Raw genomic sequence first — 14,594 nt, forward strand, 5'->3', positions numbered from 1 at the left:
CCTTTACAGACAAGCAAAGGTGAGAGAGTTCAGCACCACCAAGCCAGCTTTACAACAAATGCTAAAGGAACTTCTCTAAGCAAGAAACACAAGAGAAAGAAAAGACCTACAATAACAAACCAAAAGCAATTAAGAAAATGGGAATAGGAACATACATATCGATAATTACCTTAAATGTAAATGGATTAAATGCTCCCACCAAAAGACACAGACTGGCTGAAAGGATACAAAAACAAGACCCATATATATGCTGTCTACAAGAGACCCACTTCAGACCTAGGGACACATACACACTGAAAGTGAGGGGATGGAAAAAGATATTACATGCAAATGGAAATCAAAACAAAGCTGGAGTAGCAATTCTCATATCAGACAAAATAGATTTTAAAATAAAGACTATTACAAGAGACAAAGAAGGACGCTACATAATTGAACAAGGGATCAATCCAAGAAGAAGATGTAACAATTGTAAATATGTATGCACCCAACATAGGAGCACCTCAATACATAAGGCAAATACTAACAGCCATAAAAGGGGAAATCAACAGTAACACATTCATAGTAGGGGACTTTAACACCCCACTTTCACCAATGGACAGATCATCCAAAATGAAAATAAATAAGGAAACACAAGCTTTAAATGATACATTAAACAAGATGAACTTAATTGATATGTATAGGACATTCCATCCAAAAACAGCAGAATACATATTTTTCTCATGTGCTCATGGAACATTCTCCAGGATAGATCATATCTTGGGTCACAAATCAAGCCTTAGTAAATTTAAGAAAATTGAAATCGTATCAAGTATCTTTTCCGACCACAACGCTATGAGACTAGATATCAATTACAGGAAAAGATCTGTAAAAAATACAAATACATGGAGGCTAAACAATACACTACTTAATAACGAAGTGTTCACTGAAGAAATCAAAGAGCAAATCAAAAAATACCTAGACACAAATGACAATGGATACAAAACAACCCAAAACCTATGGGATGCAGCAAAAGCAGTTCTAAGAGCGAAGTTTATAGCAATACAATCCTACCTTGAGAAACAGGAAACATCTTGAATAAACAACCTAAACTTGCAGCTAAAGCAATAAGACAAAGAAGAACAAAAAAAACCCCCAAAACTTAGCATAAGGAAAGAAATCATAAAGATCAGATCAGAAATAAAAAGAAATGAAGGAAACGATAGCAAAGATCAATAAAACTAAAAGCTGGTTCTTTGAGAAGATAAACAAAATTGATAAACCATTAGCCAGACCCATAAGGAAAAAAAGGAAGAAGACTCAAATAAATGGAATTAGAAATGAAAAAGGAGAAGTAACAACTGACACTGCAGAAATACCAAAGATCATGAGAGATTACTACAAGCAACTCTATGCCAATAAAATGGACAACCTGGAAGAAATGGACACATTCTTAGAAATGCACAACCTGCCAAGACTGAATCAGGAAGAAATAGAAAATATGAACAGACCAATCACAAGCACTGAAATTGAAACTGTGATTATAAATCTTCCAACAAGGCTTCCCTGGTGGCGCATTGTTTGGGAGTACGCCTGCCAATGCAGGGGGCGCGGATTCGTGTCCTCGTCTGGGAGGATCCCACGTGCCGTGCAACGGCTGGGCCCGTGAGCCATGTCTGCTAAGCCTGCGTGTCTGGAGCCTGTTACTCCGTGGTGGGAGAGGCCACAACAGTGAGAGGCCCGTGTACTGCAAAAAAAAAAAACAAGAACAAACAAACAAAAAATAAAAACAAAAAGAAAACAAAACAAAACAAAAATCTTCCAACAAACAAAAGCCCAGGACCAGATGACTTCACAGGTGAATTCTATCAAACATTTAGAGAAGAGCTAACACCTATCCTTCTCAAACTTCCAAAATATAGCAGAGGGAGGAACACTCCCAAACTCATTCTACGAGGCCACCATCATCCTGATACCAAAACCAGACAAGGATGTCACAAAGAAAGAAAACTACAGGCCAATATCACTGATGAATATAGATACAAAAATCCTCAACAAAATACTAGCACACAGAATCCAACAGCACAGTAAAAGGATCATACACCATGATCAAGTGGGGTTTATTCCAGGAATGCAAGGATTCTTCAATATACGCAAATCAATCAATGTGATACACCATATTAACAAACTGAAGGAGAAAAACCATATGATCATCTCAATAGATGCAGAGAAAGCTTTTGACAAAATTCAACACCCATTTATGATAAAAACCCTGCAGAAAGTAGGCATAGAGGGAACTTTCCTCAACATAATAAAGGCCATTTACGACAAACCCACAGCCAAGATCATCCTCAATGGTGAAAAACTGAAACCATTTCCACTAAGATCAGGAACAAGACAAGGTTGCCCACTCTCACCACTATTATTCAACATAGTTTTGGAAGTTTTAGCCATGGCAATCAGAGAAGAAAAGGAAATAAAAGGAATCCAAATCGGAAAAGAAGGAGTAAAGCTGTCACTGTTTGCAGATGACATGATACTATACATAGAGAATCCTAAAGATGCTACCAGAAAACTACTAGAGCTAATCAATGAATTTGGAAAAGTAGCAGTATATAAAATTAACGCACAGAAATCTCTGGCATTCCTATACACTAATGATGAAAAATCTGAAAGTGAAATCAAGAAAACACTCCCATTTACCATTGCAACAAAAAGAATAAAATATCTAGGAAGGAACCTACCTAAGGAGACAAAAGAACTGTATGCAGAAAATTGTAAGAGAATGAAGAAAAAAATTAAAGATGATACAAATAGATGGAGAGATATACCATGTTCTTGGATTGGAAGAATCAACATTGTGAAAATGACTACTACCCAAAGCAATCTACAGATTCAATGCAATCCCTATCAAACTACCACTGGCATTTTTCACAGAACTAGAACAAAAAATTTCACAATTTGTATGAAAACACAAAAGACCCCGAATAGCCAAAGCAATCTTGAGAACGAAAAACGGAGCTGGAGGAATCAGGCTCCCTGACTTCAGACTATATTACAAAGGTACAGTAATCAAGACAGTATGGTACTGGCACAAAAAGAGAAATATAGATCAATGGAACAGGATAGAAAGCCCAGAGATAAACCCATGCACATATGGTCACCTTATCTTTGACAAAGGATGCAGGAATGTACGGTGGAGAAAGGACAGCCTCTTCAATAAGTGGTGCTGGGAAAACTGGACAGCTACATGTAAAAGTATGAGATTAGAACACTCCCTAACACCATACACAAAAATAAGCTCGAAATGGAGTAAAGACCTAAATGTAAGGCCAAAAACTATCAAACTCTTAGAGGAAAACATAGGCAGAACACTCTATGACATAAATCACAGCAAGATCCTTTTTGACCCACCTGCTAGAGAAATGGAAATAAAAACAAAAATAAACAAATGGGACCTATTGAATTTAAAAGCTTTTGCACAGCAACGGAAACCATAAAGAAGACTAAAAGACAACACTCAGAATGGGAGAAAATAAGCTGCGACAAAGTGAGAGAGTGGCATGGACATATATACACTACCAATTGTAAAACAGCTAGTGGGAAGCAGCCGCATAGCACAGGGAGATCAACTCGGTGCTTTGTGACCACCTAGAGGGGTGGGATAGGGAGGGCGGGAGGGAGGGAGACGCAAGAGGGAAGAGATATGGGAACATATGTATATGTATAACTGATTCATTTTGTTATAAAGCAGAAACTAACACACCATTGTAAAGCAATTATACTCCAATAAGGATTTAAAAAAAAAAAAAAAAAAGAATCTGCCTGCCAGTGCAGGGAACACGGGTTCAAGCCCTGGTCCAGAAAGATCCCACATGCCGTGGAGCAACTAAGCCTGTGTGCCACAAGTACAGAGCTTGCACTCTAGAGCCTATAAGGCACAACTACTGAGCCCTTTTGCCACAACTACTGAAGCCCACATGCCACAACTACTGAAGCCTACGTGCCTAGAGCCCATGCTCCACAACAAGAGAAGCCACCTCAATGAGAAGCACGCGCAACACAACGAAGAGTAGCCCCCACTCGCCGCAACTTGAGAAAGTGCGTACGCAACAAAGAAGACCCAACACAGCCAAAAATAAATAAATAAAATAAATAAATAAATAAGACAGAGAGGTAAGTTTGGAACCAGTCAACCATCTTAGTAGAACTAAAGGTGACCTAGATGGGACAGAATGAAGGCAGGCTGTCAGATTTCTGAGATTCTACAAGAAGGGAAAATAGAGCTATCTATCTGACTACAAACACATTATCCATCAAGAAAAGGTAAGAATGACCCCAAAGGTGAAAGAGAGACCAGCAGGTCTGCCATTTCCAAAACAGGCCCAGAGAATAAATGTCTGAGGAGCCGTATGGTTCTTCCATGGTTTCAGTGGGCCAGGTATCACCGCTGCCTTCCCAGTGAGACCAGAAGGTGGGGCTGCCACCCCAGTGGGACCAGAGGGCAGGATACATAGCTAAAGATTATTCTCAAGCCTTAACAACTAACATAATTTGCCTTGCAAGGTTTTAAACTTGCTTGGGACCCAGCAATCCTTCTTTCCACTTTTAGAATGGAAATGTGAATTCTCTGATTATCCTATCATTGTATTTTGGAAGCGAATAACTTGTCTGGTTCACAGGTTCACAGCTGGAAAGAAATTGTGCCAAAGGATGAAACATACCTCTACTCTCATCCACACTCAATTTAGAAGAGATTTAGGTGAGATTTTGAATTTAGAGTTGATACTGGAATGGGTTAAGATGTTTGCAGCTTTTAAGATGGGGTGAATGTATTTTGTATGTGAAGAATATGAATCTGGGGGGTCCAGAGGGCTGAGTTGTTAAGACTGAATTGTTCCCCCAAATTCATACATTGAAGCCATAACCTACAATGTGACTTTTAAAGGTAAATATTATGAGGTTATAGGGTGGAGCCCTAACCCACTATGGCTGGTGTCCTCAGAAGAAGAGAGATACCAGGGAAGCACACACACAGAAAAAAGGCCATTCAGGACTCAGCAAGAATGCAATCATCTGCAAGCCAAGGGGCGAGACTTCAGTAAAAACCAAACTGCCTACACATTGATCTTAGACTTCCAGTCTCAAGAACTTTGAAAAAACAAACTTCTGTTCTTTAAGCCACCACGTCTGTGGTATTTTGTTATGGCAGCCCTAGCAAATTAAAACACAATGCTAGTGCAAGAAGTAAACCATAAATCAACTATCTTAAGATCACTGAAAGAATGCAACATTTTTTTCCTCGACTGAATTTAAGGAAAGTGGAACATTTCCTAGTGATTTCTGCCATCTACACACTCATGGGGAAAAGAAAGGAAACGTCAAGAGAACAGCTCTTGTGGCAGGAGGTGATGGCCAGACTTGGTCCTCTTATGTCTGTGGAGGTGAGACTTCTGGCTAAAGCCACGACCGCACTCCCTGCACACATATGGCTTCTCTCCTGAATGGGTCCGCTGATGTCTGATGAGGGCTGACTTGAAGCCAAAGCCACGCCCACACTCATCACACACACATGGCTTTTCTCCTGAGTATGTCCTCTGGTCAGAGGTGAGGTGGGTCTTCTGACCAAGTCTTTGCTCACATACTCCGTACACATCAGCCTCCTCCCCTGAATGTGTCCTCTGGTGTCTGGTGAGGAGTGACTTGAAGCCAAAGGTACGTCCACACTCAGAGCACAGATAAGGCTTCTCCCCAGTATGCGTCCTCTGGTGTCTGATGAGGGTGACCTTCTGACCAAAACCACGCCCACACTCAGGGCACACATAAGGCTTCTCACCCGTGTGTGTCCTCTGGTGGCCCATGAGGGAGACTTTCTGGCTAAAGCCACGCCCACACTCAGAGCACATGTAAGGCTTCTCCCCTGTGTGTGTTCTCTGGTGTCTGATGAGAGTGACCTTTTGGCGAAAGCTGTGCCCACACTCGGCACAAACATAAGGCTTCTCCCCTGAGTGTGTGACTTGATGACTGAGGAGCAGCGACTGCTGCCTGAAGCCACGCCCACACTCAAGGCACAAGAAGGGCCTCTCAGCCGAATGTGAGCTACGGTGTTGGAGGAGTGATGCCTTCTGGCAAAAGCCTCTTCCACACTCTGGACACACAAAAGGCTTCTCCTCCAAGTGTGTCCTCTGGTGCAGGATGAGGGCAATCTTCTGGCGAAAGCCTCGCCCACACTCCTGACATACAAAGGGTCTCTCCCCAGAGTGTATCCTCTTATGGTTAGTTAGGGAGGATGTATACCTGAAGTGTCGCCCACACTCCCTACACATGTAGGGCTTCTCCCCTGAGTGTTTCCTCTGGTGTATGGTGAGGGAGGACTTCCGGCCAAAGCCTCGCCCACACTCCCTACAACTATAGGGCTTCTCCCCCGTGTGTGTCCTCTGGTGCTTGATGAGGTCTGACCTCTGGTAGAAGCTTCTGCCACATTCAGGGCACACATGAAGCTTCTGGAGGCTAAAGAGGCTTGACTTTGTGCTAAGTCCTAGTCTGTATTTTTCACATATGACTGCTCCAGATTCTGAGATGTCTGCCCCTGTCAACATTGCATCTGTCTCCTCAGGGATCACCCCCTGATCTATTCCTCCACCACTGTTGCCTTCCTGGTCTACTGGCTGACCTTGAGATGGGCTGAAGAATGCCCTTGAAGTCCCGCTCAGCCGCGGCCTCCCAAACACAGTGCAAGAGCCTTCTCTCTCTCCATCTTCTGCTTTGTTACTCGAGCAGCTTGGAGCTTCTAGTAGGAAGTGGCTTCCTGCAGATGAACCTGGGAAGATCTGAGGGAAGTGACCGCAGAGCACATACTGATGGAGGAACTGTGGACTGGAAAAACTCACTGGGCAGGAGAGATGGGGCTGGAATTCTGTTCTTGGTTCTGCTGGAGAGAAAGTGTCGGTCAGAATCACCACAGGTACCTTGTGGATGGTAACACTTGTCCAGCAGTCATTCCTCAGATGTTCCCACAGCAAAGATTTCCTTCACAGACCTACCTTTCATCCCAGGGTGACACATTAATGTATATCCTTTTACAACACATAAAACCCACACAATGAGCCAGCTCTAAATATCAGCCCAGCTTAAATAGTTTTAAGAAAGCATCACAGGCAGCTCTAGCCCTATAAATTGCTGCCATTAGAGTTGTACATCTGCCCCCAATACAATTATCTTACAAGCCGCAGTCATTAACACTGATGTAAATAATATCTGCAAATATATGCTTTTACTGAGAGTTAAACTACATAACTTATTACAAATTTCTTTAGGGACATTTCCTACAAGAAAGGATGGAGTCAAAAAAGGGAGTCACTCCACCTAGAGGCCCCATGGTGGAGGCAATAGAGAGGACAGGTCAGAGACCCATGTGGGAAATGAACTGGAAGGTGTTTCCCCCATCCTAAACAAGTATTTCCTAGAGCATTATGCAGTGGGTTCTCTATCTGGGAGTGTGAATTCAGCAGTAAAACACAAAAACATAGTCTAGGCCTGCAACCCATTAAAGGATTTTGACTCCACCAAGACCTGCTTTTCGCAGTGTTGTTTTTTTTTTTTAACTGTTGTAAATGGAAAAATTTCCACCTAAAATAGCTCTAACAGATATCAAATTTGTATGCCTTGCTCCATTACTCTGCTTCTATCTGCCAGAAGCCTTTGCAGACCTACCTGATTCTTTCTTCATCAATCAAAAGTATTTTATGAACCATCTATAATACTGGGCAGCAAACTACAGCCAACTAGGTGTTTTGTAAATAAAGGTCTATTAGACCACAGCCACACTCTGTCTTCATGTTGTGTCTATGGAAGCTTTCACATACAACAACAAAGGTGAGTAGTTGCAACACAGAACATAAAGGCTACAAAGACTAAAATATTTACGACCTGACCCTTTTACAGAAAACTACTCATTCCATCTGGTCTAAGAGGCTAGTTTTCAATACTAATAAGAAGAGCTACCATGAAACCCCTTCCTAACACTTAAAAGCCCCTCAGCAAACAATTCAGTAAATTTAGTTCTGTGTGTGTGTGTGTGTGTGTGTGTTGCTAGACCTAGAAGCTCCTGTGAAATGGCCTTGATAATCACAAGTGCTGACCCTGCTGGACTTTCACTGTGAAAGTGAACATCCTTTCAGTCAGGGGTCCCACCATGGTTGGTCTCTAGTTCAGCTCATTGAACTATCAGTCAGTTTATTTTGTTAAGCTAGGCTGTCCACATTTTCGAAATTCGTGGCATGTATGTACGTTTCTGGCCTGCAGTTTCCAAGAAATACTTTGTTGTAATTCTAAAGTTCTGACAGCTGAGCTTTCAGTATTGCACTACTGTCTCCTTGTCTGTGATGGGGAGAGAAAAGCAGCCCCTGCCTTCTCTTTGGCCTGTTTATTCTCCTGCCTAGGCATAAAGTCTAAGGCCAGTGGTAAATGGCACATCATTACAGGTGTGCCGTTCAGTGTCTTCTGTATAAAATACGGTGACTGATTTAAATAGTTAACGCTGCCCTTATCGGAACTATAGCCTCTAATATGACTACTCATTCATCATTTTTGTGCCTATCTAGTAATGTGGCAAATTTTAGCTAAAAGTGATTAAGAATTACAAAGTTCACTTTGGTTTTAAACATCCAGAAGTTCCTCAATAGAAGGAGAAATAAAAAACAAAATGTTACCAAGGTAATGCTTTTCACTTAGTCACAAAAATTTCCATGATGTAGAAAAAAGTTAATCAGTTTATAAATTCTTTTATAATCTACAGCTGCTCTCATGCCAATTGATTTTTCAGACCAGTAACTACTTCAGTAATTGTACATGAACTTAAACGTTCCAAAGGAAAAAAAAATCCATGTCTAATGGCTCCTTAAAGAAATTTTGCCTTCTGCAGCTGCAGTTGTGAGAAAGGAAAGTATAGCAGTGAGTTAAACAAATGACCATAGACACTGGATTACAGCAGAAGAAGGAATGCTGTGCATTCACTGCTTTTAAACAATTTAAAGAATTTTAAGACTTGGTCCACAAATGTAGAAAGGGAACATGTTCAATATTAATCAGAATTAATCCCTGGAAATTGGACAACTTTCATAATATGCCATCTCTGTGATTTTAAGAAAATATAAAAGAAATATTAGCATATGTGATGGTTAATTTTATGTATTAACTTTGCTGGTCACAGGTTGCCATGACAGAGGAAAATTAGACTTCCTCAATATTAAATATCTGCTCATCAGAAGTTATTGTTAAGAAAATGAACAGAAAAGTTTCAGACTGAGAGGATGTTTGCAAAATGTACAAATGACAATGGACTGGTATCCAGGATTAATAAAGAACTCATAGAACTCAATAATAAAAACAATGCAGAAAAATTGGAAAAAGATTTGAATGTATACCTCACAAAGTAAGGTATATGATGCATATTAATGATCAAAAAGCATACAGAAGGTTTCACTGTCATTAAGTGTCAGCAAAATGGAAACCCCCATGAGATAACTCTACACATCCATCACCAGAAATAAAATGAAAACTGTCGGGGAAGATGTGAAGTGACAGGAACTCTCATGTGTTTGTTGTTCATGGAAGTGAGAAATTGTACAACCACTCTGGAAAAGTTCTAGTCGTTTCTTATAAAACTACACATACAGTTACCCTATGACTCAGTGTACTGAGTTGAATGAATATTATCCCACCAAAATTAATATCAACCTGGAACATGTGAATGTGGCCTTCTTTTGAAATAGAGTCTTTGCAGATGTAATCAAGTTAAGATGAGGTTATACTGGATTAGAATGAGCTTTAATTCAATGACTGGAATCCTCACAAGGAGAGGGTGATTTGGATACAGATACATATAGAAGGAAGCAGCCTATGTAACCACAGAGGCAGAGATTAGAGTGATACGGCTACAAGCCAAGGAATACTAGGGATGGTAAGCAACCACCAGAACCTAAGGGAGACAAAGAACAGACTCCATTTCAAAACCTCCAGAAGGAACCAGCCCCTCCAGTATGTTGATGCTGAACTGTGAAAGAATAAATTTCTTTGTTTTAAGCCTCTAAGTTTGTGGTAATTTATTACAGCAACCCTAGAAAACTAATATACCCTAGGTATTTATCCAAAGGAAATGAAAACAAAGGTTTACCAAAAACAAACAAAAAATTCTCAGCAGAAGAATGTTAATAGCAACTTTTTTTTTTTTCTTTTTGCGGTACGCGGGCCTCTCCCTGTTGTGGCCTCTCCCGTTGTGGAGCATAGGCTCCGAACGCGCAGGCTCAGCTGCCATGGCTCACGGGCCCAGCCGCTCTGCAGCATGTGGGATCTTCCCGGACCAGGGCATGAACCCGTGTCCCCTGCATCGGCAGGCGGACTCTCAACCACTGCACCACCAGGGAAGCCCAATAGCAACTTTTTTAAAATGACTAAAAACTGGAAGCCATCAAGGTGTCTATTAAGGAGAATGAATAAACAGTCATATATTCATATAATTGAATGCTATTTGATGTTAAAAAAAAAGAACAGACTACTGATGTATGCAACAACATGGATGAAGTTTAAAAACTATACCGAGTCGGGCTTCCCTGGTGGTGCAGTAGTTGGGAGTCCGCCTGCCGATGCAGGGGACACAGGTTCATGCCTCAGCCCGGGAATATCCCACATGCCACGGAGCGGCTAGGCCCGTGAGCCATGGCTGCTGAGCCTGCGCATCTGGAGCCTGTGCTCCACAACGGGAGAGGCCACAGCAGTGAGAGGCCCGCATACCACAAGAAAAACAAAAACAAAAACAAAAAACAAACTACTGAGTGAAAGAAGCCTTAAACAAACAACATATTAAATGATTCCATTAATGCAAAATTGTATGGTGGGCCAAACTAATCAATGGTGAAATAAAATCAGAACAGTGGTACCTCTGAGGGGTAGGAGCAGGGGTTTACTGGGATGGGCCGCAAGGGAACTATGTGGATAACAGTAATGATCCGTATTTTGATAAAGTTTGGGTTTTGGAGGTATATGCATCGTTTGAACTCACAGACCAGTACACTTAAGATTTCGCGGGTATTTTCAGGAAGACGGCGGAAGAGTAAGACGCAGAGATCACCTTCCTTCCCACAGATACATCAGAAATACATCTACATGTGTAACAACTCCTACAGAACACCTACTGAATGCTGGCAGAAGACCTAAGACCTTCCAAAAGGCAAGAAACTCCCCACATAACTGCGTACGGCAAAAGAAACAAGAATAAACAGAGACAAAAGAATAGGGATGGGACCTGCACCAGTGGGAGGGAGCTATGAAGGAGGAAAGGTTTCCACACACTAGGAAGCCCCTTCCCGGGCGGAGACTGCAGTTGGCGGAGGGGAGAAGATTCGAGGCCGCGGAGGAGAGCATAGCAACAGGGGTGCAGAGGGCAAAGCGGAGAGATTCCTGCACAGAGGATCAGTGCCAACCAGCACTCATTAGCCTGAGAGGCTTCTCTGCTCACCCGCCGGGGTGGGCGGGGATGGGAGCTGAGGCTCGGGCTTTGGTTGGAGCGCAGGGAGAGGACTGGCGGCGTGAACACACCCTGAAGGGGTTAGTGCACGACGGCTAACCAGGAGGGAGTCCGGGAAAAAGTTTGGACCTGCTGAAGAGGCAAGAGACTTTTTCTTCCCTTTTTGTTTCCTGGTGCACGAGGAGAGGGGATTAAGAGCGCTGCTTAAAGGAGCTCCAGAGACGGGCGCAAGCCGCGGCCACCAGCGCGGACCCCAGAGACGGGTATGAGACGCTAAGGCTGCTGCTGCCGCCACCAAGAAGCCTGTGTGCGAGCACAGGTCACTATCCACACCTCCCTTCCGGGTAGCCTGTGGAGCCTGCCACAGCCAGGGTCCTGGGATCCAGGGACAACTTCCCCGGGAGAACGCACAGTGCACCTCAGGCTGGTGCAACATCATGCCAGCCTCTGTCGCCGCAGGCTCGCCCCGCATCGTGCCCCTCCCTCTCCACAGCCTGTGTAAGCCAGAGCCCCCGAATCAGTGGCTTCTTTAACCTGTCCTGTCTGAGCGACGAACAGATGCCCTCCAGCGACCTACATGCAGAGGCGGGGCCAAATCCAAAGCTGAACCCAGGGAGCTGTGAGAACAAAGAAGACAAAGGGAAATCTCTCCCAGCAGCCTCAGGAGCAGCGGATTAAATCTCCAGTCAACTAGATACACCCAGCATCTGTGGAATACCTGAATAGACAATGAATCATCCCAAATTGAGGAGGTGGATGTTGAAAGCAACATTTATTATTTTTTCCCCTTTTGCTCTTTTTCTGAGTGTGTATGTGTATGCTTCTGTGTGAGCTTTACTCTGTATAGCTTTGCTTTCACCATTTGTCCTAGGGTTCTATCTGTCCAGTTTTTTTGTTTTACTTTCTAAAAACACTTTTTTCTTAATAATTATTTTTTATTTTAATAACTTTATTTTATCTTTCTTTATTTTATTTTCTTTCATCCTCTTTCTTTCCTTCTATATTTTCTCCCTTTTATTCTGAGCCGTGTGGATGAAACGCTCTTGGTGCTGCAGCCAGGAGTCATTGCTGTGCCGCTGAGGTGGGAGAGCCAACTTCAGGACACTGGTCCACAAGAGACCTCCCAGGTGCACGTAATATCAAACAGCAAAAATCTCCCAGCGATCTCCATCTCAATACCAACACCCAGCTTCACTCAACGACAAGCAAGCTACAGTGCTGGACACCCTATGCCAAACAACTAGCAAGACAGGAACACAACCCCACCCATTAGCAGAGAGGCTGCCTAAAATCATAATAAGTCCACAGACATGCCAAAACACACCACCAGACATGGACCTGCCCACCAGAAAGACAGGATCCAGCCTCATCCACCAGAACACAGGCACGAGTCCCCTCCGCCAGTAAGCCTACACAACCCACGTTAACAACATTAGCCACTGGGGACAGATACCAAAAACAACGGGAACTATGAACCTGCAGCCTGCAGTAAGGAGACCCCAAACACAGTAAGATAAGCAAAATGAGAAGACAGAAAAACACACAGCAGATGAAGGAGCAAGATAAAAACCCACCAGACCTAACAATGAAGAGGAAATAGGCAGTCTACTTGAAAAAGAATTCAGAATAATGATAGTAAAGATGATCCAAAATCTTGGAAATAGAATAGACAAAATCAAGAAACATTTAACAAGGACCTAGAAGAACTAAAGAGGAAACAAGCAACGATGAACAACACAATAAATGAAATTAAAAATACTCTAGAAGGGACCAATAGCAGAATAACTGAGGCAGAAGAACGGATAATTGACCTAGAAGATAAAATAGTGGAAATAACTACTGCCGAGCAGAATAAAGAAAAAAGAATGAAAAGAACTGAGGACAGTCTCAGAGACCTCTGGGACAACATTAAATGCACCAACAGTCGAATCATAGGGGTTCCAGAAGAAGAAGAGAAAAAGAAAGTGACTGAGAAAATATTTGAAGAGATTATAGTTGAAAACTTCCCTAATATGGGAAGGGAAATAGTTAATCAAGTCCAGGAAGCACAGAGAGTCCCATACAGAGTAAATCCAAGGAGAAACACACGAAGACACATATTAATCAAACTATCAAAAATTAAATACAAAGAAAACAGATTAAAAGCAGCAAGGGAAAAACAACAAATAACACACAAGGGAATCCCCATAAGGTTAACAGCTGATCTTTCAGCAGAAACTCTGCAAGCCAGAAGGGACTGGCAGGATATATTTAAAGTGATGAAGGAGAAAAACCTACAACCAAGATTACTCTACCCAGCAAGGATCTCATTCACATTTGATGGAGAAATTAAAACCTTTACAGACAAGCAAAAGCTGAGAGAGTTCAGCACCACCAAACCAGCTTTTCAACAAATGGTAAAGAACCTTTTCTAGGCAAGAAACACAAGAGAAAGAAAAGACCTACAATAACAAACCCAAAGCAATTAAGAAAATGGGAATAGGAACATACATATCGATAATTACCTTAAATGTAAATGGATTAAAAGCTCCGACCAGAAGACACAGACTGGCTGAATGGATACAAAAACAAGACCCATATAAATGCTGTCTACAAGAGACCCACTTCAGACCTAGAGACACATACATACTGAAAGTGAGTGGATGGAAAAAGATATTACATGCAAATGGAAATCAAAACAAAGCTGGAGTAGCAATACACATATCAGACAAAATAGACTTTAAAATAAAGACTATTACAAGAGACAAGGAAGGACACTACATAATGATCAAGGGATCGATCCAAGAAGAACATATAACAATTGTAAATATTTGTGCACCCAACATAGGAGCACCTCAATACATAAGTCAAATACTAACAGCCATAAAATGGGAAATCAGCAGTAACACATTCATAGTAGGGGACTTTAACACCCCACTTTCACCAATGGACAGATCATCCAAAATGAAAATAAATAAGGAAACACAAGCTTTAAATGATACATTAAACAAGATGGACTTAATTGATACGTATAGGACATTCCATCCAAAAACAACAGAATACACATTTTTCTCAAGTCCTCATGGAACATTCTCCAGGATAGATCATATCTTGG

The 14,594-nt window shown here is 42.0% G+C and overlaps 1 protein-coding gene across 1 annotated transcript in view; it reads right to left on the minus strand.

Moving 5' to 3' along the window:
- Nucleotides 1-6,744: 6,744 nt before the first annotated feature.
- LOC309824181 (zinc finger protein 169-like) overlaps nucleotides 6,745-14,594 on the minus strand; it is a gene marked incomplete at its 3' end in the record, with an annotated part of 48,060 nt that continues 40,210 nt past the window's right edge. Inside the window, exon 5 of the mRNA XM_082656909.1 lies at nucleotides 6,745-6,806. Within this exon, the coding sequence (XP_082513035.1) occupies nucleotides 6,745-6,806 (62 nt within the window). The remainder of the gene's footprint in view (nucleotides 6,807-14,594) is intronic.

The sequence above is a fragment of the Grampus griseus genome (assembly GCF_964374135.1).
Source record: "Grampus griseus genome assembly, chromosome: 6".
NCBI lineage: Eukaryota > Metazoa > Chordata > Mammalia > Artiodactyla > Delphinidae > Grampus > Grampus griseus.